Here is a 26,725-nt window from a genome sequence, read left to right as displayed (position 1 = left end):
AAATAGTTTTGACTCGGAAGACCTGCTGACAGGATCTCAGAGACCCCCATACCATGTGTTGAGAACTGCTGAGTTAAATAGAAGAAGGGCACAGACCTTGTAGTTCTGTCGTGTTCCATAGCCACATCTAAAACCTGTAGTAATAAGAATTATGCTGATGTTCATGATTTTAATAATGCAGTCTTCCTTGGGGCACACCTCTACCTATTACCAGTGGGACATGAACTCAAAATCATCTTCTCAATGCATGGATTTGCTCTGACCAAAGCACCAAGCCCAGGAAGAAGAGCTACAGGTTTAAGATTAAGCCAGACATTACATAAATTTGCAAACTGTAGTCAATCTTCCAACTTTTCTGTTTTGGAAAATAGATCTTTCATTTGAAAAATGTAATTTGTGTTAACAGGTAATGAGTTTATTTTTTAAGCGAATTAATAAATATTTAAGTTTTTGTTTTAATTTCTAATATAGTAAATATGGATGGATATAACTCACATATATAAGAGCTCTCTGGAGTCTTCAATAATTTTTAAGAATGTAAACAGGTTCTGAAAGCAGAAAGTTTAGGAAGCACTGCTCTAACTCTAAGGCAATCACAAACACAGTGACAGGGGCTCCAGAAAACTTCAGAGTCCAGCTGGGCAATTATTCCTCCTCCACTACTCTGGCTCCCTCCAGAAAACCCCCGCTCCCCTTCTCCTCACCACAGTGACAGAGTAGGGATTATGATCTGATGAATGGGTTTAGACAAAATAGACTTAGAGGCCAGTTTCGGTCCATAGACTCTATTTAGCTCAATAAGGTCACATAAGTATTACTAATAAAATCTATTTTAAACAGTTTTATAATCAGGTATTGAAGATTTTCTTAAAAGGGTTATTAACTTCATTATACTTGAAAAACATGTATTAATAAACGTACCAGCCCCTGGTATCTGAAGGAATCATAGACACTTCTGATGAAGAGCCAAAATGGCCACAGGTATTCAAATCTGAACTCCAGGACAAAGTCTGCCAGGAGGACAAGTGCCCACACTACCAGAAATTTCAGGTATAAAAATGTACTGCAAAATATAAAAACACAATTAATTCAAGGTCATTTGTGAACAACTAGAAGGAGAAAAATGCACTGTTTTGTTTAAAAGAGACAAAAAAATATCATCATATGCTATGAAAACAATGGAGATAAAAGACAAAAGAGATGTTGCCATGGCCCATCTAAATTTTAAAAGCTCTGGTGTTCATTCATTCTGGGACCTATAACTATCAAACTAAGATGATGACCAATATGCTTAATTCTGCTTCAGATGGGAAAAATTTTTAATCTCACCACTATTTTAAAATGTGCAAGTGTCTGACTTCAAACGACTGCAACACGCTCAAGATTACAGCTTTCAAGCTGCTCTTCATTAGAAGAAAATGTCATGGTTGAAAGGCTCCCAATTTGCTCTTTCCCTACCCCTCTATACCTGTTTGAAGTCTTTGAAATTCTTGGTGCACACCCCTACATGCTTGAAGAATTCTGTCCCCCCACCCCCTTCTCCACTTGCCTATGTGGGTTTCATCTGCATTAACCAAATTAAAAACAAATGACTTCCCAAAATAGCCAGAAACCAACCTAGGGAGCAGATGACAACAGTAAGGGCTGTGAGAGCACAAAAAAATACATTAAAGAAAAAACCCTAAAGCATCCCATCCTTGCTCCATAAATGTGTGCTCCCTGTAAAATCAGGAGGGCCTGATTTATGTTAAATATAAACACACTTTGACAAGCCAGTCAGAACACATATCTAACCACTGCAGAGCTCAAAACAAGGTAAGGGCATGGATTAAAAAAATTCTTTTTCAAGTAATCTCACAGTCCATTCCTCCCGTTCATTAACTGTATAACAGATAATAAAAGCCTTCAGGTTCTAACTATTTAATAAGCCCCTAACTCCATGTCCTTAACCCAATCAATTCTGGAGTAGTAAATTTAGGTATTTTTAAAAAGTTTTTCTAAAATATACAGCTTGGAAATAAAAATTCATTTTGACTTGGGCTAGAGCCTTGCATGGTGGTTTGCAATACAAATATTCCAATAATAATGTGATTAAATTAGCTGTTTGAATATATACTAGCAACAATAAAATCAAGACTTTTAATAAATAATTTTGAAATAAAGTAAGATACAAAAAGACATATATCTGGGCGGGGGGCAGATATAATGAAAACAGGCTCCAGTATTGAGGACTCCTTCTGTGCCCTCTGAAGCTACATAGGAAAAGATGTCAAGAACAGATACATATGACCCTCAAGGATACAGTATCATAACAAAATACATAATTTACATTGTCAGTTTCTAATACTAATTCCTTGGTAGAACTCTTTGTGCTTGATAATAAGTTTCTATTAAGACAGTGGTTTTCAACCTTTTTACACTTGGGGACCAGTGACCTAGCCAGCAGAAAACAGGAACGTGCAAGGAATAGTTTTATTTTACCAAGCATAACAGTGCAACACAGTACAAGCAGGTGCTTGATTTCCGAACTCCATATGTACGATGATGCACTGAATACTACATAAGTTTGTCTGAATGCTTTTTGTCTATGTGCATGATTTGTAAATGCTCTGCACCGTGCAAAAGGTTGTTAGAACAAGCCTATAAGTTCCATAGGTATCTAAGACAACCTCAATAATATTTTCAACGATGATACAAGCTGATAAGTGGCAATCACCCCAAGCATAAGCAAATCCAACTAAGATCATTAGGTCTATAGTCTTCATACAACAGCTGGCTGGTTAACTCTTCACGGACTGGCACAAAATTTCTGGGTGACTGCCACCAGTCCGTGGACCAGTGGTTGAAAAACACTGCATTAAGAGGTTTACTGTAGACCAGAGGAACCCGAGGCAAACCAGAAGACAGGCTTGAATCCTAAATTCTACCTTTTAGTTTCATTTCACTAGAGTCATGTTAGCCAGATGAGGACAGGGCACTCATTCTCAATCATTAAATCCCATCACCGATCCAGCAGAGAGCAAGGCATATTTTATTAGAAAGAACAACTGAGTCATGCAGGCACTGGAGAGCACAAATATAGTTTGCAACAAGATTGCCAAAGTGCTTGGCTTTAAAACTAAAAGGACTTTTTTCCTTGTTTCTAGAATTGCTTCTAGGTTTTAAAGAAGAAATAACAACCCCTCTCCCATGTTTCTAAGGCATTTAAGAAATGACATGGAAATGTATTTACTTCTCTGATGAATTGTGTTTTCTAAGGGGCTGTCTCTGGAATGTACCTTATCATGTCTCTAGCCATAGCATTCCCCAGGTGGAGGTGAGTACTGCCAACTGTTCTCTGCCTCAAATGCTCCAAAGGCATGGCAGGATCCCAGCCTAATCAGAAACATTCTGTGTCACTATTTGATAGCATTATCCACTGAATGGCAGCCTGTTGAACACTTTTAATTACTCAGTCTTTCAACTTAAGGCAATACAAAAATGATCATCTTTGTTATTCTGTAACTTCAAGGGGATTCCCTTTTACACATTTTATTTCTTTTCAAACTACTCTCATATCTTTGATTGTTCCTTGACACCCAATACTTACTGAGTCACAATTTAGAAGTACAGATATCTAAGGAAACTTGATTTTTCACAAACATATGCCATACCATCAGCTTTCTTCAGTCGCCCCTTTTAGGTAGACCTGTGTCTAAAAAAATCAAGAGGCAATCTAATTAACAAAGCTGATTTTACTCTAGAACGAGTCTTGAATTCTATTAATTCAGTCTTAGAGGGTTTTTACATCATAAACTTTTTATGACAATTGCCTGATTGAGTATTCTCTTTGCTCTTTATCAGTAAGTTATGCCTATTATCTCCTATAAGTTAATGAACAAAAGTTAAAAGACAAGTAACCTAAAATGACTGCTCAGCACTATAGAAACCCTAACTCCTTTCTTTTTTTTTTTTTTTTTTTTTTTTTTTTTTTTTCTTTCTTTCATTTTTCTGAAGCTGGAAACAGGGAGAGACAGTCAGACAGACTCCCGCATGCGCCCGACCGGGATCCACCCGGCACGCCCACCAGGGGGCGACGCTCTGCCCACCAGGGGGCGATGCTCTGCCCATCCTGGGCGTCGCCATATTGCGACCAGAGCCACTCTAGCGCCTGGGGCAGAGGCCACAGAGCCATCCCCAGCGCCCGGGCCATCTTTGCTCCAATGGAGCCTCGGCTGCGGGAGGGGAAGAGAGAGACAGAGAGGAAAGCGCGGCGGAGGGGTGGAGAAGCAAATGGGCGCTTCTCCTGTGTGCCCTGGCCGGGAATCGAACCCGGGTCCTCCGCACGCTAGGCCGACGCTCTACCGCTGAGCCAACCGGCCAGGGTCCTAACTCCTTTCTTTAAATGTACTGAAGGGCATGTGTTTTGCTAAATCCAATGAAATGACATTCTAAAAGGGGATAAAAGTAGACAGGATTTTAAGCATTATAGTATTCCAAAATATTTCTTTTAAACCATTGAGAAAACATCAAGTATAAAATGTTACTCTGATCCCAATAAATTTACTAAGAACTATAAAACGTCTTCAACAAAAACTTAAAAAGCATAACTGCAACAAAAATATATTTTCCAGGCCCTGGCTGATTGGCTCAGTGGTAGAGTGTCGGCCTGGCGTGCGGAAGTCCTGGGTTCGATTCCTGGCCAAGGCACACAGGAGAAGCGCCCATCTGCTTCTCCACCCCTCCCTCTCTCCTTCCTCTCTGTCTCTCTCTTCCCCTCCCACAGCCAAGGCTCCACTGGAGCAAAGATGGCCCGGGCGCTGAGGATGGCTCCATGGCCTCTGCCTCAGGTGCTAGAGTGGCTCTGGTCGCAACAGAGCGACGCCCCAAATGGGCAGAGCATCGCCCCCTGGTGGGCATGCCAGGTGGATCCCGGTTGGGCGCATGCAGGAGTCTGTCTGACTGCCTCCCCGTTTCCAGCTTCAGAAAAATACAAAAAAAAAAAAAAAAAAAAAAAGAGAGAGAGAGAGATTTTCCATAATAATATATAAAACAAGGGAAACCGGTAATGCCTCCAATGGTCTTACAAGCTTCTATCCATGTGCCAATGAAATAAAGAAGACACATGTGCAATTAATAGGGTTAATGGTGGTGACTCTTTCAAAGCAGATATAGATTCCTTTTTCTCCCATTCTATCCCTGCCTTTGCCATTTACAACCATTTTTTTACTTGAATCTATTTAGCAGGACCCTCCAACTATGGATTAATCATCTTTGAATAATGAAAATTAGTATTGAACATTCTTCTTTTTCCAAGTAAAGTGTGCCTTCCTCCCTAGTATCACTGGCTACTTGTCACTTAGACCATTTTCTGGAGTCCACATAATTACCACAGGGTAATCAATCCTCAGTACATGACCTTTTCCCTACACAGACTAATGATCCTTTAGTTCACTTGGTCCTCACCACAGAAAGGACTATTGAATAGTTCACTGGCTGCACTAGTGGCCATCTATCTCAATCCCTAGCTTTCCTGTCTTCTCTGTAACAGTAACTGTGAATTGCTTTTAGCTTTCTTAGGTAGCACAATACTTCTTGCACCAAACTGCTTTGTCTTCTCTATTATCAAATATCTCTCCCTTTTGGACATCACTTCTAGAATGTTTATCCAGCCTCTTATTTTTTTTTATTTATTATTATTATTATTATTATATAGAGACAGAGAGAGAGTCAGAGAGAGGTATAGATAGGGACAGAGAGGAACAGAGAGAGATGAGAAGCATCAATCATCAGTTTTTTGTTGTGACACCTTAGTTGTTCATTGATTACTTTCTCATATGTGCCTTGACCGTGGGCCTTCAGCAGAGACTGAGTAACCCCTTCCTCGAGCCAATGACCTTGGGTCCAAGCTGGTGAGCTTTGCTCAAGCCAGATGAGCCCATGCTCAAGCTAGAGACCTCGGGGTCTCGAACCTGGGTCCTCCACATCCCAGACCGACGCTCTATCCACTGCGCCACCGCCTGGTCAAGCCATCCAGCCTCTTATCCAGCTGGTATTCCTGTTTGTCTTATTATGTGTAATGACAGTCTTGCTACTTAAAGTGTGATCCATAGTTCAGCATCATATATGACCTGTTCAGCAAAGTAGTATTGCAGAGCCCATCGCAGGCCTGTTTAATCTAAGCCTGTATTTTAACCAGATTCCCTAGGGCATCTGTGCATACATTAAAACTTGAGAAATACTGGTCTGTAGCATAAACTTCTCATTGTCATAGAACTGACAATAAACTGAATTCCACAATGTCTCAGAAAGAAGACAATGACCTACTCAGATAATCAGTACTTATCTCCAAATTAGTAGTTGTACCTCCCTCAACTGGGAACATTCAAATCGTTCAAGGTTAATTCTTCCATTTTTTTTTCTATGTTTCTTTCTGAATCACAGACAAAATCTACCTATGTACAATTTTTTTTTTCCCTGAAGTTGGAAATGGGGAGGCAGTCAGACAGACTCCCGCATGCGCCCGACCAGGATCCACCCGGCATGCCCACCAGGGGCGATGCTCTGCCCATCTGGGGCATTGCTCTGCCGCAACCAGAGCCACTCTAGCGCCTGAGGCAGGGGCCATGGAGCCATCCTTAGCGCCCGGGGCCAACTTTTTGCTCCAATGGAGCCTTGGCTGCGGGAGAGGAAGAGAGAGACAGAGAGGAAGGAGGGGGAGGGTGGAGAAGCAGATGGGCGCTTCTCCTGTGTGCCCTGGGCGGGAATCAATCCGGGGACTCCTGCACCCCAGGCCGACGCTCTACCACTGAGCCAACTGGCCAGGGCCTATCTAAGTACAATTTAACCTACATGAGGTATATACTTCCATTACTACTCACCCATCAGCACACAACATAAACATCACTTCCCCAACAACATCCTCCCTCTCCCCAAAGTAAAGATAGTTACGCCATTCCATGCTCACATAGCATGCTGTGCCATAAGAGGATCAGTCAAAATTATAATTAATAATATTCAGTGTAATTACTGTTTAAATGTGAAGTCCATTTTGTCCCTTGCTTTGCCCTCAGTGCCCAGCACAGCACCCTGCACACTGCAGGAGCGTAACAGATGTTTGTTGAACAAATGACCCAGAATGCACAAGAGTGTTCAGGACCGACAGTAGGGCTTTTATCAAAGTACACTGACAATGAAGGTGGAGGGCGAGATGATGCACAGGTGGCCGGGAAGGGTGCCGAACAAAGCAATATCAACAAAGATAGCAAACACAGCTTCTGCCTGAAGGATTACCGAGCACCTGCTCCCAATCTGTTCTGACTGTTCCTCAGGAAGAAATGAATCTGACCTGCCTTGCTCTGGCTGCCAAACTATCACTCCATTTGGCCTACCTGCTACTGGCTCTGACTACAGGAGGGGTTCTCAAAGTGTCTTCTATTAAGCCTGACGTTAAAGAAATCTGCAAAAATGTAAAATCACATCACTCTTCTCGTGGATTTATTATTGTTATTTTTATATGAACTAGTAACTGTTTTACATTTTCTGTCTTTCTTTCTTTTTTTTTTTTTTTTTTTTTTTTAGTGAGAGGAGGGGAGGCAGAGATAGACTCTCACATGTGCCCCGACAGGGATCCACCTGGCAAGCTCACTAGGGGACGATGCTCTGCCCAACTGGGGCCCTTGCTCCATTGCAACCAGAGCCATCCTCATAACCCAGGGCCAACTCGCTCTGATGGAGCTGAGCCATGGCTGCAAGAGAGGAGAAGGAGGAGAAGGAGGAGGAGGAGGAGGAGGAGGAGGAGGAGGAGGAGGAGGAGGAGGAAAAGGAAGAGGAGGGGGAGGGAGTGAGAGGGGGAGGGGTAGAGAAGGAGATGAGTGCTTCTCCTGTGTGCTCTGACCGGGAATCAAACCAGGAAACTTCCACATGCCTGGCCGATGCTCTACCACTGGGCCAACCGGCCAGCACCTGTCTTTATTTCTAACACAGTAAAATAGTGCACTACAGAAAGTTGTGCATAAGCCTCAAGATAAAATGGACAAAAACAAGTGTAAAATCCAAGAAAGGGGAGCAGCCCAAGAAAATCTAAGCTAGTCCATATTTTTCTTTTCTATTCTAAGCCTCCAGTAGGCTGCAAAGAGGATTTTCTAGAGTTAATTACACACATACACACACACACACACACACATACACACACACACACACACAAACTCATGCATATCTACATACACAGCCACTGCAATGGCAAATCTAACAGTGTGAAATACGCCCAATTTAAAAGGAAAAATAAACCTAGAATGGAAATCACTAAAATATCACTAAAAAAAAATTTATGGTATAGTACTTTTATAAAGGATTATGTGGCCTACAGAGATATCAAAGACAGGTACTGTAATCTACTGCAACTTGACAGTTTAGAATTTCTTCTTCAAAAACACTTTCAGGCCCTGGCCAGTTGGCTCAGCGGTAGAGCGTCGGCCTGGCGTGTGGGGGACCCGGGTTCGATTCCCGGCCAGGGCACGTAGGAGAAGTGCCCATTTGCTTCTCCACCCCCCACCCCCCACCCCGTTTCCTCTCTGTCTCTCTCTTCCCCTCCCGCAGTCGAGGCTCCATTGGAGCAAAAGATGGCCGGGCGCTGGGGATGGCTCCTTGGCCTCTGCCCCAGGCGCTAGAGTGGCTCTGGTCGCGGCAGAGCGACACCCCGGAGGGGCAGAGCATCGCCCCCTGGTGGGCAGAGCGTCGCCCCTGGTGGGCGTGCCGGGTGGATCCCGGTCGGGCGCATGCGGGAGTCTGTCTGACTGTCTCTCCCCGTTTCTAGCTTCAGAAAAATACAAAAACAAAACAAACAAACAAAAAAAACCCACTTTCAATAGTGTGAACTCTATGGGGTTGGGGATGGAGAGAGGTTAAGAAGCACATCAGGAGAAAGAAAATATCCCACAAGCCCTTAAAAAACTGTGTTAATGTTGTATGAACATTAGAAGCTCATTTTATAAGTGAATCAAGTATTACGCTTAACGTCTTCAATACCTAACCACACCTTCACTTATACCACACTTGTAACTTTCCCAAAAGCTTCCTTATTAATTATCTCATTTTAGCCTTACAACTGTGAAATAAGCAGGGTAGTTATTACCACATTATAGGAAAGAAACCTGAGAAACAGGGAATTAATAGGCTAGAGGGCACTACCGGAAGAGCACACAAATAGTAGGAGCTAGGAGACACAGGGAACCAGTGAATTCTACATAAAATGCTGTGTTGCTGCTAAAAACTAAATAAATCTCTAGGTAAAGAAATGGACAAGAGATTAAGCAAGCAAAGTGACAAGAAACTTATATGTAAAATAGAATTTAATTTTGTTACAGCATGGCCTGTGGTGACACAGTGGATGAAGTGTTGACCTGGAATGCTGAGGTTGCTAGTTCAACACCCTGGGCTTGTCCAGTCAGTCAAGGCACATATGACCAGCAATCAACAAACAAGTAACGTGAAGCAACTATGAGTTGATACTTCTCACTCCAACTCCTCTCTCAGTAAAATCAATAAATAAAATCTTAAAAAAGAAATACATGTTTGCTTATGTAGAAAAAAAGAAGGAACTATACTTATAAATTACACACAGTGATCATCCCAAAGTAGGAATACTAAGGTCTTTTACATTATACTTATACACTGACATATTAATTTTTTATAAGCATGTGTTGCTTTCATCTTTTTAACTCTTCATTATGAAGTAATTTTAGACTTAGAGAAAAGTTGCGTAAATAGTACAAAGAATTTCCTGTATCTTTCACCCAGATTTCACAAATGATAAAAACATTTTATCAAATTTCTGTGCATAGTATTTTTTCCCAAACCATTTGAAAATAACTGCAGACATAATGCCCCTTAACTTCTAAATTTCTTGAAAACAAGGATAGTTTCTTATATAACCACAGCACAATTATCAATATCAGGAAATTAACACTGCTGTGTGATTTATAGACCTTATTCAAATTTTGGTAATTATCTCATTAATGTCCTTTATAGTTATAGACAGAATAGGAAGATGGATAGATGGATGGATAAGGTAGATAGATAGATAGATAGATAGACTGACTGATAGACCTTGGTCCAGGATCACATTCTGCATTGTTGTCATGTCTATTTTGATTTTTTTTTTAAGAGGAGAGATTCTCATTTTGAGAAGGAAAAAGGTCAATGGCTTTGCACAAGACACTCTTGATACCTGTTGCTTCATGTGGAAAATGAAGATAATGATCTTTGCCTACATGTAGTCATGAGTTCAAGAGGATCACATAAGTCATTACACATAAACACCATTCAGAAAGAATAAAGCTGCGCAAGGCAGTGAAACAAAAAGAGGACAGATTTGGAGTTTAGATCAGATAGAGACACATGTCTCTATCAAAGTAACCCTCCAGCAACTTCGGTTTTCTTACTGTGAAACCAAAGCTAAAACTCTTAAACATATTTACTGGAACTTAGTAAGAGAGCGAAGTTTAAAAAAAAGGTAATTACAACAAAAGAAACAGCACATAACTTTTTAAGTAATTTGCCTGAGCCAGGGACTATACTAAATATTTTTTATGTGACTTATCTCTATTACCCATATACTAATTCTATAAAGTAGGCGATACATTTACTATTCTCATTTTACAGACAAGAAACTGAGGGTTAAAGCAGATAAATGAACTTGAGTTCAGGGGCATTATTTGAACCCAAATTGATAGGACTTGAAAAAGCCCACCTGTTAATCCATCACACTGGACTTTCTTATCTCACACTTGATGCTCAATAAATATTATTTTCCTTCTTTATATCTCTACCTTCGTGCATATTCAAGTTATATAATTCTTTAATTCTCCAACAGAACCAAGTTTTAAAAAACGAGCAGATGTGCCTTATGAGAGAATAAGCCTTCAGTATCTTAATTTGTAAACTCAATTTGTAAACACACTATGAAGCTCTGCAGAAAAAAAATATTTTAAGTCCAATGTTCTTTACAAAAATAACAAGTGGTACAAAAGATGGGACAACTGCAAACTGCTTTCCAAGAATATTCACTCTTAGAACTGTCCCTGTAATAAACACGTTTATTTAAAAATAAAAAAACCTCATTAATAAAAAGCCAGAAACACAATAAACCATGAGTTTTACCTTGTAAAGATAAGAAAAAGACGAGAAAATAATACTTATTACATCTGAGAAAGAAGACTCCAGCCTTGTATTTCTCTCATCTGAGAAATACTGGTTGGTACTCATTCGTGCTCGGATTCAAGTGTCCCTGGCTACAAGAGAGGCTAAGTACTGACTTCAGTACGAGCAGCTTATTTGGTTTGGTTTTTAAAAGTATTTGAAAATGAACAAAGTAATACAATATAAAAATAGAGCAAGGTACTAAGGGGTATACATTTCAATAAAGTTATTAAAATGGATTTGGTAGGCAACAAGTCCTAAGCGGCTCAGATGAATAGGTGGTATCTACGGATACACCTCAAGTGGACTAGTTTCACCATTTCATCCACTGAATACAAAAACCTCTAAAAAAAAAAAAAAGAAAGAAAAGTCAACAGAGGAGATGGGGAGAGGGATAAATTACTTCTGATGTCACAATCTCATGACTCAATGAGAGCACATCGTCCTTAAGAGCAGCCTAGGAAAAAATACAAGGAATAAAGGCCAGTGCTGTGACAGGGTTTCAGGGGAGTCAGGCACCTTAGAAAGCTGATGAGCTGAGGTTAATTTGATGTCAGTTGGGTAAATGCTAAAATCAAGATATAAAGCCTCAACAAATATACTCTAACAGTTGATTACATTTTTGAACATTTCCATTACCAGGATGCATGTGCCTATAGCAGTGGTTCTCAAAGTGTGCACCAGGGCACACTAGTGCGCAGTAGATTTCCAGGTGCACCCTATGGTATTCCAGAGAAATATGTGCCTGTTGGGGACCAAAAAACCAACAGGGTTTTTGGAGTTTCAACAGAGGAGGACAGAGGTGTGGGGAGTTGGCTGTAAGCTGACAGTCTGCCCAACCCCCACCTCACTTGCCTGATTAGGTTGCAAAAGGCTGTTAAGCTGTGGTGCTGGATTGTTTACACTACCCCCATGTTTCCCGGAAAGACTGGAGGCAAGTTTCTTCTATCCTTTGTTTGGTGTAAAGTTAAGATAATATGTATGGTGGGGGTTTTCTACACTCAACACAATTAAGAGTAAAGAGAGAGGAATTCTTCAATGTATTGACGAGGAAATGAGAGTTTGCCTTTCAAATATATGCCCAAACATTCAAGAAATCGCTAGGACACATCAGGCTCATGTTTCTCATAAACACAAGAATGAAAAAACTTAACACATTCGTGCCGGGACCTGCCGAATTTACTAAATCTTACTAAGAATGTATCTATATAAAAGATAACTTTTTTGTCGTTTTTTTATTTTTTAACCCTTCTTTTTAAAAAATTCTAAAAAGCATAACAAAAAAATGTAACATAAAAATGTTTTTTAATGTCAGAATAAAGTCTGGCAAAGAATACATGTTTCTTCTGTTGTATGTATCATTACACTTATGTAGTTTGCTGAACAGACAACTCATTTTTCTTCTGGACCCATTCTTTGAAAATGATCCAAGTAAAATATGTATACCCAAATCTAGTAAGCCTAGAGAATAAAGTAATCAATATATATATTTGCAGAGCACATTAAATTTCATCAAGGAAAGTAACTCAACTAAAGTATTTCACTTAGAGGTCTTAACTATATTGGTAAAATTTCTATCTGACCCTGCAGATTCCATAAGAATACAAGTTATATGTTGTTACATGCCCGTAAAAGTATCACCTGGATGATAGCAAAACAAAATACAATCAACACTTGTAAAACCCCAAAGGGTTAAAAGCAGTAGCAAGATCTGGGAGAACTGGCCAAAGGCAAAAACTCTATAATAAGTATTCACAGAATACAAATTGGGTCCACCATATACAAATATATCAGAGAGTAAAAACAATTACTAAGTCATTAAGTCCACCATTAAAATCAATCTCCAAACCTGAGATTCAAGAAAGGCCACCAGGAATCAATATGAAGAAAAAGGAGAACATTACTGATAAAACAGGAAGCTTTTAAGCAAATTACCTGGAATAGATCATATTCCCTCCTTTCCCAGCTTCAACTAGTAGCAGCAATTTAAAGAAATTTTCAAAACATCTAATGAAACTAATCTGCCCAGAGTATTCAGCAAAGAAGAATCATAAATGGAAGTTGGAAGAAAGAAAAAATTTAACATAGTACACTACTAGTGAAAATTAAGTACAAAATTCCAGTGTGACAGACTTGTTTAAATGTATTTCATAGAAACTACAAGTAAAAACTATAGCTAAGCACCTCGCTGGAAAGGTTAGTGAATATATTTCACTGTACCTACCCCATTGTACCAAACCCCTCTAAAACCATACCAACTTGATCACTTTTATACCAGGTCCGGCACTGTTGAAGTTAAAGCCTATCAAGATTACCAAAATGCTTTTAGGCTGTGAGGTTGCAACATTGATATCTGGGGTTTCAATTGCAGAACACATGTAAAATCAAGGCAGCCAAGGGTCATGCCAGCATCCAGCGGCCTTAATAAGCATAGCCCAAAGGAGTCTAAAACCAGGGTTAGGAAACATCATTAAGGAGGCAGGAAAAGCAGTAAAGTGAGGTCTCTGGAGACCAGATAATTCAGACAACCGTCTGAAAAAGAACATTAGGAAGCTGAGAAGAATGCAAACTTTGACCATTTAAAAAGTTAAAGGCCAGAAAACTCTTCCCTGAAAGAGATGGAAAAAAGTATCATATCTGCCAGCAAAATCCTCAGTCCTCAGTCTTACTTTTAAGGGATTAAGTTATAAAAATGTAAGTCAGGTACAGTATTGCACTGCCTAAACTTCAGGAAACATGCTACATGCAGAACCCAGCACGATGACAGGAAGTATTCATAAATTCACAAGTGAGGAGGTGCTTCCTTCACATAGGTAACAAAGACAGTTTGCTGATTAAAGCACAGGCCTTACTTAAAATTCTTATACTTACTTACTTAGGTAAGTAACAATTTTAACTGCAGAGACTTTAAACATAAATGTTTCCGCTTCTACTGTTTCTACTTACTATACCTTATCTCCACATCTTCCTAATATAAAGTCAGTGATTTCAAGTGGAAGGGAGTAAGGAGTATGGCAAGCTGAAGGTGGCTGAGTCGCACAGAATCCCCTTAAGGCTTTTAAAATCTACACAGCACTCCAACTCACTTCACCAGGAGAATCACTGCATGTATATATAGATCTGACTGTTGGGAGTGTTTGGTGTGTGTGAAGGCGGGCCCAGGAAGAGAATCAATGCCACAAAAACATGGACCTCTAACCAGGCGGTGGCGCAGTGGATAGAGGGTTGGACTGGGACACGGAGGACCCAGGTTCGAGACCCTGAGGTCGCCAGCTTGAGCACGGGCTCATATGGTTTGAGCAAAAGTTCACCAGCCTGGACCCAAGGTCGCTGGCTCGAGCAAGGGGTTACTCGGTCTGCTGAAGGCCCATGGTCAAGGCACATATGAGAAAGCAATCAATGAACAACTAAGGTGTCACAAAGAAAAACTAATGATTGATGCTTCTCATCTCTGTTCCTGTCTGTCCCTATCTATCCCTCTCTCTGACTCTCTCTCTCTCTCTGTAAAAAAACAACAACAAAAAATAGGGACCTCTGAAATGCAACAGTTAAGTAGAATTATTTATTTTACTTTCCCTTATTAATAACTTTTGTTCATAACTTCCAAAGTTCTCATCTACTCACCTGAGTTAGAAAATATTTCCTCAGTGTCTACTTCATCATAAAACAGCACCAAGCAAAATAAAGCTGTTAATGTATCAGGTGAACCACTAAAATGGCAAACTAAAATTTAAGTCAACACAAATATTTTTATTTGAACAGAACTCAAAGTTCTTTGGAATCTCAAAACCACTGCACAAATTTAAGAGAGAATTATTATGGCCTGTTAGTTTGTAAACTCCTTGAAGACAAAAGAACTATCTGTCTTATCCTGTACCTCCATAATTCCCTGAACCATGCAGGTTCTTAAACCAGTGGAGTGGATGAGCCTATATTCACGTATCAATTCATTCACTCATCATATTTTTTTCAGGGGAAGGCCCGAATGTAGTCCCCCATTATCATAAATTATGCAACCGAGTTGCCCACAGTTGAGCCTACCCTGGGAAGACCACCTACATGGTCATGGTACTCCCCCTGCCAGGTAATCACTAAACATCTATTGAGCATTGAATTCCTACCGTGTGTCAAGCTCTGTGCTGGCTCAGATTTTATTTTTAAATGACACTGAATTTCAGCCTTTAATTATATAAAAAGAAAATGATCAATTGCCATTCCTGTTTCCTTCCTCTCATTCTTTTTTAATTTTTATTTATTTTTATTTTTTTAGAGAGAGATGGGAAGGGAGAGAGGGAGAAAAGTATCAACTCATTTCTCTACTTAGTTGTGCACTGATTGCTTCTTGTATGTGCCTGGACAAGGGGATAAGACCTGCGACCTTGGGCTCAAACCATGCCAGCAACCCCTTGCTCAAGCCTGCGGCCCTGGGCTCAAGCCGTGCCAACAACCCCTTGCTCAAGCCTGCGGCCCTGGGCTCAAGCTAGTGACCTCAAGAACCTGTGGACGATCTCACGCTCAAGCTGGTGACCTCAGGTTTTGAACCAGCGACCTCAGCATTCCAGATCGATGCTCTATCCACTGTACCACCACAGGTCAGGCTCCTTTCTTTCATTCTTGATTATTACCTTGACTGGAATAACACATTTCTATATATTTCCATTTTCAAATGATGGGCTAATGTTACTATAGTGTCTACAATCCATTTTCCTTCTACCTTGCCCCTGAACCAAAATTCTGTCACTGCCATAGCACTGACAATAATGATATCATTTGACGATCACCTCCCTCACAGCTGCTGGATTGGAGCCCATAATTAAAAGTATATTCCCCCTCCAAAAAAGTATTATCAGCAACAGGATTTTTTTCAACAAGATCAAGCAGCAACTGACCCTTATTTTAACTCCTCAACTTTTGTTTATAGTTTTACCAAATCTTCTAGTCTTTCCTGCCTCCTTAAAGAATAAGCCAAACATGTGATAACATGGCAAATAGTATTTCTACAGCATGCTAGAATTTATAGAGTTTCACAAACTGTGTATGTATCTCCTTTAGTTCTCAAAATTTATCTGACAGATGAGAACTGGGGATGGAAGTTGTGGATGCCCTGCTCCCGCAGTGAAATTTTGAGAGTGAACCTAGGTTTCCTGATACCAGCAGCCCAGCGCTCTCTTTACTAAAGCTGCCTCTTAACTGTGTCAAAGCTCAGAACATTATACAGACTGAGAACATAAAAATAGTAAGTCCACGAAAGGTTATGCTATGACAGTGGACAGTACTTGTCAAAACTGTCAACAGAGACTGGGAGGGAGGGAGGGAGATGTTTAATAAGAGCAAAACTGGCCAGATGGTAAGAAACAAAATGGAAAACAGATGATGTGAAAACAATTTAGTATAAACTTCATTTGATGATCAACAGAAATTTGATATCCACAAATCCTCAAACATCACAATTTATAACTAGCTCACTCATTCAGTTTGCTTTAGAAATGATTAGAAATTTTCTATCTTCTTAAAAACAGAATTGGAAAAAAGAAAAAACTATGATCTTGTTCTTCAGTCCAATATCCTATAATATAAACTAAGAAACAGATAACTGAAACACCTATTTGATATACGATGCTCCAACAGGAAAGAGAGGTAGAAAAAATATATATCTAGGTCTTTTATCAACAATTAAACAATGCCAAACAGAGGAAAGTAAACAGGTTTGAGAGTGGAAGCATTGTTGGTTTCTTAAAATTTTACACTTGCATAATGTATTTACTATTAATATTTAACATAAGAATTAAAATTCCAAAAGACCATCTGCAAAATAATTTTCATTAGATAATGAATTCACTTTGCACTGATTCACAGAGTGGCTACAATGGGGCCAGTACTAAACTGGGCATATTTGTTCAAATACAAAGAGAAGTTGAAATACAACAGAAGATGTGTAAACAATATGGGATTCCCCATCTTCTTGCTCTGAATGCTGGTACATCATCATATGTTACTGTAAATAGCAACCATTCAAATGACAGTTGTTCATTGTCTACCAACTCAGCTTTATATACTTTTTCTATTCTTGTGTCACTATTTAGTTATTCAAATCTTTTTCAATAGCCAGGAAAAAAGCCATTTCGTTAATCAAGAACTATAGTGTAACTTGAAGGGATCTTTCTCCCATCCATTAAATCTATAGAAAAAAAAGCTTCTTTTCTTTTACAATTTCAGTTAAAACAAACAGTCTTGATTAATTCAGCACGGATTTTGGTTTGTTTCTACTCACTGCTATACTCTTACTGACTAGAAGAGGGCCTACCACATAGTGTATATATTTGCTGAACGAATGAATTATTCCTATGATACATGGCTCATTGCATAAGAATATATTCAAAAACGTTTCACTTTGACTTCTTAATGCTTTTAAACTTGAACTAAAAACCCCCAATGTTTACAACAGTCAGCTGCTTGATGAAAAGCAATCATTCCATTTGTATAAACAATAGCATGTGCAAGATGTACAGTTATGCGCTTATGTATGCTAAGACAACTAGGGTGTCATCAGCTATCTCACATATTGAGTCCCACAGCTCAACGAGCTAAATTGTAAAACACCATGAGCACTCAATTAAACCTATACACACATGCTGAGACTTCTCCTTTGTAAACTAATTACTTCTCCACTGAAATAATTTATCAAGGTAAGTATCATTTAGAATTAACATCCTAAGAAGAACCAGAAAATAACAGCCATACACAAATTCTGCTCAGGGAAGCTGTGACTGTCCCTAAGTTGCCCCATGAACCTGTTATCCTTCTTCCCTCTCAGAGTACGTACTGATTTCCATTTCTATTTAAAGGGACACTTTTCCTTTTGGAGGAAAAAAAATTTGCGACTTGAGAAAATCCTTTTGGAAAGGTTCGAAGAAAACTGTCCGCTTGTAATTGTTAAAAATAATGTTTGTTGACAAAATCATCATCAGCTCCTTTTGAGTCTGGAGTGGGGCCACAGGGCATGATTTGGGGGTATCGGCTTAAGCCCTCAGTGCCAAGTTTGAGATCCCGTAAGAGAAGTAGAAGGCGACAGAAAGGGCAACGTGGCCACCTGCCCGGTTTGCCAGGAGACCACGGGTGCACTGTATGCTCCCAACTTTGTCAGCCTTTCCCCCTCAGTGCATATGGTCCTCGAGCCTCCTGGCTCAGGCCAGCGACACCCAAGCTAGAGCGGGGCTGGGGGACCAGGAGAGGGCGGTCGGCCCCCGGAACAGTGCTCGGGGTGGTCGGCGCTTGCTAGGGAGCGCGGGCGGGGAGGGGGCTCGCCGCCCCTCCCCCGGCGGGGCCCCGGCGCTGCCAACGGCGGAGCGGCGGCTCCCTCAGCTCGCGCCCGCCGCGCCCTCGCAGCCAAGCCGGCGGCTCTCCGCCACGCCCCGCGCCCCCGGGGCGGACCCCCAGCGGGCGGGCGAGGGCCCCCAGTGCAACGCTCCAAGGGAGAGCCCCCGGCGCGAGCGTGCGGCCTAGTCGGGGTTACATAACGGAGCCGGGCCCCACCGGAGCGGCCGGGGGCCGCGGGGCCCAGGCCGGCGGAGGCGGAGACGCTGCAGCTCACCTGCCGTAGATGCCCTCGGTGATCCGGTTCCGCTTTAGGGGCCGGCGGAGCTTACTGCAGTCGGCGTTCCGCCGCTTCATCCTCCCGCTGGGGGGCCGGGTGCTGCCGCCGCCGCCGTCTCTCACCTAAGCCGCCGCCGCCGGCCCGCCCTGCGTCGGGCCTGGACTCTACCCCTGGGGCCGGTCACACAGACATGGAGCCAGCACCCGGGGGGGGAGGGGGTGGGACGGGAGGGGGGGTTCAGAGCAGCCTCCGCCTTCGGAAACAAAGAAATGACAATTCCGGGGCCCGCCCGCCCCAGCACCAGCCAGCCACCTGCCCCGCCTCTTCAGCTCCGACGGACGGCCCTTGGGGCCAATCGAAAGCGCCGCTACGCCGCTGCTGGCCAATCCCAGGGCCCACTGAGGCTAAACGGATCCCAGAACCCGCCTCTTTGAAGGACAGAGAAGTGAGCCAATCATTATGGTGTCTGGGCCGGTGCCTGGGCCTATCAGAAAAGATTTAAATAGAGGCTTATAAATAGGCCCTATAAATATAACATCCTATATTATGCCTTGTCGCGACGGTATACTTCATTATTATTGGAGTGCATCTCACTGTATTATAATCTATACTAGAGTATACCATGCTTTTTTCATTGTAGGCTATCACTAGCACCGATTAGGCCTGAGTTTGCAGCATGTGCTGGATCTGCGCTGACATGTGCTCCAGGCAGTCGCGTCATTATGTAAGGGGTTCGCAATATCCACCCCATCCAGGAGCCTCCGGGGGCAGTGCTAGGGACCTTTTCTGCGGACCCTGGACCGCTCGGCCAGGCCTGCCGCGCCAGTCCGCGATGGGGTTATGAATGACAAAGCAAACCCTACACACATACACACACACAAACACACGCACAAGCACGCGCACACACCCTGCCAGCTTCCCGCGAGGTGATGACAGCACGGCGGCCAATCGGAAGAGGGCTGGGGCGGGGCCACTTCTGTCCTGCCCCCTGGCGTTACGTCACGTGGGCGGGGCCGTGGATGCACGCGTTGTCGCGCGAGGCTGTCGGTGGGTTGTGTGGGGCGGTGCAGCCTGGGTTCCACGTCCGCAGGGCGGGCTTGGCGGCGGGCTCTACGGGCACCGCGCCTGCTGGACAGGGCCGGCGTCGGCGTAGGAGGCGTATCTGCCCCGGGGCCGCGAGAACGGAGGGCTAGGCGCGGAGGTGGAGACGCTGGGCTAGCGACTCTTCTCCCCTAACGCTCGTAGTGCGCAGATTTTGTGCCTGGCACGGTGCTTGGTGCTTTGCATCTATTGTTCATTTACTTCTCATTACTCCCCTACAACATAGGTGTGGCAAAATCACTACTAGAAAAGACAGCAAAGTTATTTTTTTAAGAGAAAAAAAAGAATATATATCATTAAGGAAAACGGAGGATGTAGAAAAGTCGCTGGAGGGAAAAAACAAACATGTATCCATCACCTTATCACAACCACTGTCGTGTTGATTTTATATTTTTCTTTCCTGTTTTCTCCCATGGATGATACTACTATTACTGTTGTTATCACTAAACAAAATAGTGATTATATAGATATTCAATTTTGTATTCTGTTCTTTATTTAATGTAAGAATTTTAAGTTTTACTATACTCCCTTTCTTAATATTTCTGATGTTCGCAGAATCTGTTCAGTGGTGGTACCAAATTAACCACTTACGAACAATGGGACTGTTAGGTCGTATTCCAGCACTTTTTTTTTTTAATTCCAGGAAGTAGAGGGCCACTTGTTTTGTCCTGGGATAGGTAGACCTCTCCCTGCCCTGTGATCACTGCTTTAATCAACACCCACCCCAAGGAGGAACTTGTAATTTATACTAAATGCATTGTCCTCAACTGCTGCTCTCTGTTACTTTATCCTGCTAACAAATCTTCACAGATCCCTCAGTGCCTGAAAAACATAACCTATTTTCTCTATTATGGCATCCAGAGCTGGTCACAATAGGGACCCACTCTACTTTTCCAGGCCTACCCAGGCAAGCAAGCCTTACCCACTCACTCTCCTCAAACCCCTACAACCTTATCTTCCCTCCTTCCTTCTTTGCTTTCACACAGAGCATCTCCATCAGTACTGCCCTTAATTTGTGGTTTCTAGGGTAAGGCTTGTCCATCTGCCTAGGTCAGTGGTCCCCAACCCCCGGGCCGCAGACTGGTACTGGTCTGTGGGCCATTTGGTACCTGTCCGCAGAGAAAGAATAAATAACTTACATTATTTCCGTTTTATTTACATTTAAGTCTGAACGATGTTTTATTTTTAAAAAATGACCAGATTCCCTCTGTTACATCCGCCTAAGACTCACTCTTGACTCTTGTCTCGGTCACGTGATACATTTATCCGTCCCACCCTAAAGGCCGGTCCGTGAAAATATTTTCTGACATTAAACCGGCCCAGGGCCCAAAAAAGGTTGGGGACCACTGGCCCAGGTGAAAAGCTTCTTGGGGGTTGGATCCATACCCTATAGAGATGCAATTTAGAAAAGTGGCAAGAGTACCTGCTTTTGCAGACTAGAATTGAAATTCCAGCATGGCCACTTACTAGCTTGGGCAGATGACAGAATTTCTTAGAGCCTGTGTTTCCACTCAAATATGTTTTAAGGCTTCCAGGATAATGCACTTTCAGGGCCAGACATACAGTAGGTGACAGCAAGTAATTACTGTTAACAGGATACTTGTTTTTTTCCATTCCTCACTTCTATTCTAGCATGTTGATAACATGGTACTGGGTGGCTAAGGATAAATTCTGAGCTCAAACTTTCACCAAGGCTGCCCATAATTGTGAAAGAATCTGAAGGGAAATAACTCTGCTTCTAGCAGCAGAAAAAGGAAGATTGGTTCATGGAGGAGAATATAGGCAGGACCTAAATCAATATGGCTGGAGGCTTGAAGGCATTATGAAAGATGGGTACATAGTGAGATCCTGGCTCCAGACTCCATGGGGACCCCAGATCTGAATAGCCTTCATTTCCCTGGCTGCAAGGTTCCAAGTTATCTGGGCCAGAGACTGAGACAGCCAATTCCTTGAGCCAGCTGGACCCTCTATTTTCCTGGTTCACCCTAGCTCATGGTCCTTTGGCTCTAACCAAAAACCAGATTTTTCTCTCTGAGCCCTAAAATGACCCTTTGAGATACTAAGGGTTGGCCCTGGCCAGTTGGCTCAGCGGTAGAGCGTTGGCCTGGCGTGCGGGGGACCCGGGTTCGATTCCCGGCCAGGGCACATAGGAGAAGCGCTCATTTGCTTCTCCACCCCCACCCCCTCCTTCCTCTCTGTCTCTCTCTTCCCCTCCCGCAGCCAAGGCTCCATTGGAGCAAAGATGGCCCGGGCGCTGGGGATGGCTCCTTGGCCTCTGCCCCAGGAGCTAGAGTGGCTCTGGTCGCGGCAGAGCGACACCCTGGAGGGGCAGAGCATTGCCCCCTGGTGGGCAGAACATCGCCCCTGGTGGGCGTGCCGGGTGGATCCCGGTCGGGCGCATGCAGGAGTCTGTCTGACTGTCTCTCCCCGTTTCCAGCTTCAGAAAAATACAAAAAAAAAAAAAAGAGAGATACTAAGGGCACAGAACTGGCTTGAGATGAGATAAGCCTTCTGCCTGCTACAGAGCCCCCCAGCTTTATACACCTCCATCACCAATCAGAAACAAGGAGAGATCAGCAGTGGCCATTTTATAGATAAGTAAGACAGAAAAGGCAAATTCAGGGCTGTCCCTTCTCTTCTCCTAAGACTTTCTGATGAGCAAGGGATTGGGATTTACACGTGAACTTCAACTGAGCTCAGTATAGCCTAGGGAAACATCATCACATACTGTTTTACAAATAAGTATATTGCATTCCCACCTCTTTCAGCAGCTTTGAACCCTTTAAGCCCATCAGGCAGAGCTGGCCCAGCTGCCTTGAGCTTTGTTCCTATCCCACAGACAAATCTAGACATTGAGACTTGTCTCATATACATGTGTTTGTATCCCCCAGGAAAACCTTTTCATGGATAGTAGTGTTTAGAACAGAAACAGGATAGAAATAACTCAAATATCTTACAAAAGGGGATAGTCTAACAAATGATCCCACATCCTTACCATGGAAGTCAGTGTAACATGGAGAATGATGACACATAGCATTTACTACTGCAGTCACTGCTCTAAGCACCATATGCATTTTGATCTAATTCTCACCCGATGGGGTAGAGATTGTCACTGGCGCTGTATTACAGATGAGGAAACTGGGACAGAGCAGTTAAGTCATTTGCCTAAGATCACGCAGTAAGTGATAGAGCCAGGATTCAAACCCAGGCAGTATGGTATCAAAGCCCATGGTCTTAGGCAGCATGAAATAATGTTGTGGAAATATTTTTCTGGCATGGAAACTGCTTATGATATACTACTGTTCATGAGACATGCTAGTTACCAACCATGTATGCCATAAAATACCATTTTTGTAGGGGAAAGAAAAGCATAAATTCACGTGAATAGAAAAAAATCTGAAAGGATATATCAAAGAAGTAGATCTGGTTTGGGGGTTGTTGAAATCATAGACACTTTATGTAAGCTTTATGCATCCCTGCATTTTCAAAGTTTTCTACTATAAACATGCCAAACTTACACAATAATAATTATTAACATTTATGCGATGTTTTCTATACATCTGACATTTTATGTGAACTACCTCACTTAATCTTCCAAGCACCCTATGAGATTGATGCTGACTTTCTCTATTTTACAGATGAAGAAACAGACTCAGAGATATTGATCATCTTACTCATGGTCACATAGCAGAGATAGAATTTGAACCCAGGTTGCCTGACTCCAAAGCTCATGTTTGTTAAATGAATGAATAATTGACTTAGCCACACTTGAACCAGGTGTTCCCAGAGCAGGATCACATCCTTAGTGTGGACAAGCTTTCATGAGAGAGCTTGCCTATGACTGAGTTTTATGATGCTTGACTCAGGTGAGGAGGGCATGATAGGTATTCTCACAGAGTCCTGTTTTTACTGAAAATGCATGATTACATGTGAAAGCTGCAGCCTCTCTGACTTGATTCATCACACCTGGCCACCCAGACCAGGATGTTGCAGTCATAGCACAACTTGCCCATTTCTATAACACAGGTTCCAAGCATGCTTACCTAGTCTTACATTTATAATAACCCTGTGAGGAAAGCAGAGCAGCTCATCTCATTTGACTCATAAGGAAATTGAGACTGTGAATAGTTAAGTAAATGGAAGGCAGAATTATAAAATAGTTGAGAGCACAAGCTGTGGCGTCACATGGATGTGGGTTGGGTCCCAGCTCTGCCATTTATTGACTGTATAACTTTGGGCACTCACATCATCTCTCTGAGCAGTAGTTTCCTCATCTGTAAAACAGAAGTGATGATGCCTAGACTCACAGGCTTGAGAGGAAGATCAAATGAACTAAAGTATGCAAAAATCTTGGTCCAGTGCTTGGCATTCCAGAAATGGCAGCTCTTTTTCATTCAACAAATATTTATTGAACACCTACTGTGTATTGAGCACCTGGTGCCAAAGACTAAACAGTCAAAAGTCCCTGTTCTCCTGGTGCTTGGGTCTGAGATCTGTCGGAAGGAGTACTTCAGGCAGAGTAAGCAGCAGGTGCACATAGCACTCTTTTCCCAACATTTTATTAGGAATAATTTCAAACATATACAAAAGTTGAAAGACTTGCTCAGTGAAGAGTCATTCACCTCCCACCTAGATTCAACAAATAACATTTAACTATATTTGTTTGATGACATAGCAGACATAGATCCCCTGTGCTTTTTGTTCCAGGTGACCTGTCTTGAAGATCTTCAATCTGGAACTGTTGTCAGAAAACAAGGGCCTTTTGCAAGAGTCGGAGAAGAGAGAAAACTCTCCTATAAACGATCTGCTGGAAGAGGCCACCTGGGGGAGGGAACCTCCCTTTCTTAAAGAAAGCCTCCCTGTTCAGCAAGAAGCTCGGTCGTCTTGTCAAGCAGCCAGTCCCTCACTGGGGCAGGATCAGGATGTACAGGGGTTTAGGGTGCCATGGAACCAACTGCCATTCACACTGAGTTTGTCAGCTGGTAAATACATCCGTCAGGGGGTTCCAGGCACAGGGAGCTGTTGATAACTAGAAATCTTGTGTTCATCTGGCTGATGTCTGGTGCCCATTGGCAGGTGGGTCCAACTGCCTGCTTTATAAGCTGCTGGTACAGGACCCAGGCCAACAGGGGTCACATTTATTTATCCCCCTTCATGCATACACAGAGGAGTTCCTCCTTAGGATACGCAGTTCATAAGAAGTGCTGATGGACAGAAAAAGGCCTGAAGTCAGAAATAGGTGACACTGAGAGGAATGGAGACCTCTGATCTCTGACCTCTAGGAGTCAGGGCACCTGCTCCCTTATTTACTGTTGAGGTAGTCAACTTTCACAATTGGAGGAAGACTTCAAAGTTATCTGGGCTGGAGTTAAGTGGCTAAACAAACACCCAGGTGCCTGGATCTCAATCCCAGCTCTACTACTTCCTAACTCTGTTAACCTGGGCAAGTCACTTAACCTTTCTGCCCCTCGGGTTCCTCATTTGTAATATAGGGCTAATAGTTCCAATCTCACAGTGTCATTAACTGAGTTTACATTTGTTAAGTGCCTAGATCAGTGCCTAGCAATGGTAAATGCTTAGTAAATGTTAGTTCGGCAAACTCTTAAACAAAAGTAACCAGTGTCGGTGGTTTGCAGCCAATTTTTGCCCTGTGTATGCATTAACGTGTTATTATTATTATTTTACAAAAGCGGGAACATAATGTATACACTGTTCTGTAACTTGCTTTTTCACCAAATAGAATATCTTTTGTGCCACTTTTGATAAAACTTAAAAGCATTTTTCTCTGGATTTTTTCACATATGTTCAGAACCATTATATTGGTGGCAGGATGTGCATCCTGTAGTTTACTTAACCAATCCAATTAGATATTTAGGTTTATTCTCAATTTCTTCCTCTTGTAAATAAAGCTGCACTGAGCAAGAAGTGAGTGAGGCCAATGGATTGTATGACCTTCTGGGTCTTAGTTTCTTCATCTGAAAAGAAAATGACAAGAGTGTATATGGTGATTAAAATCTCCCGCCATCCATTATATGAATCACTTTCAAGACATCTCTGACAAGTAACCATCAGCTTCTGCTTGCATGCCTCTAGTGACAAGGTGCTCATTATCTGTTGGGCAAATAAGTTTGTAAAATTTGTGTTATTTGATTTTGCTCACTTTTGTTGTTAAAGATGGTGCTGATCTGTGAGATTACTGGTTACCTTCCTGCTTGGGAAGGGCCATTGTTATGCTAATGTGTGCTGGAGGAGGGGTTTCGCCCTAAAAAGTTTTACGAAGAAAGGAGAAGAAGAAGGAGGCCATGTTGTGCAGAGTTTGTGCGGAGAGGAGATGGGGAACCCAAGGAGACTGAGGCCAGTGTGGGGCCTTTGATTCTAGGAAAACTCGGAGAAGATTCTGCTGGTTGTGGAACTGGAGAATGTGAGTGGGTTTTGGTGCCCTGTGTGTTTTTACTCGCCTGCCAGGTGCGAGGCTAGAATAAAGGAATGGCCCACCAGTTTTTGGCTCCACAGTTTCTTTACCATCTGTCCGAATCTAATGGGATCCTGCACCTGCCTGGCAGCGATGGCCTTGATGGCCGTGACTACTGGGCCTACACTATCTGTTGGGCAAATAAATTTGTAAAATGTGATTTTTACGTTTGCTCACTTTTATTGTTAAAAATGGCTGCTGCCCAGGAATGTAGTCTGTGAAAATGCTGATTACCTTCCTGCTTGGGAAGGGGCTCTGTTATGCTAATGTGTCCTGGAGGAGGGGTTTTCACACCAAGTTAGTGAGGAAGGAGAGGAGAAAGCAGCCAAGATGGAAGGGAAGGAGACAGAAGTCAGTTTTGCAGAGTAAGAAGCCATGTT

At 42.4% G+C, this 26,725-nt stretch overlaps 1 protein-coding gene across 2 annotated transcripts in view; it reads right to left on the bottom strand.

The window, feature by feature from the left end:
- Positions 1-18,987, bottom strand: part of MACO1 (macoilin 1) — a 63,479-nt gene extending 44,492 nt beyond the window's left edge. Inside the window, exons 1-2 of one of the 2 annotated variants that reach the window (XM_066375465.1) lie at positions 18,770-18,987; positions 922-1,063 (exon numbers count right to left, since the gene is read on the bottom strand). In XM_066375465.1, coding sequence (XP_066231562.1) covers positions 922-1,063; positions 18,770-18,849 — 222 coding nt within the window. In that variant the 5' untranslated portion in view covers positions 18,850-18,987. The remainder of the gene's footprint in view (positions 1-921; positions 1,064-18,769) is intronic. The other variant, XM_066375466.1, reaches the window with a different exon arrangement.
- Positions 18,988-26,725: the final 7,738 nt, after the last annotated feature.

This window comes from Saccopteryx leptura, chromosome 3 (assembly GCF_036850995.1).
Source record: "Saccopteryx leptura isolate mSacLep1 chromosome 3, mSacLep1_pri_phased_curated, whole genome shotgun sequence".
Lineage (NCBI taxonomy): Eukaryota > Metazoa > Chordata > Mammalia > Chiroptera > Emballonuridae > Saccopteryx > Saccopteryx leptura.
Note: the sequence above shows the minus strand (reverse complement) of the source record. Positions and strands in the feature narration are given on the sequence as shown.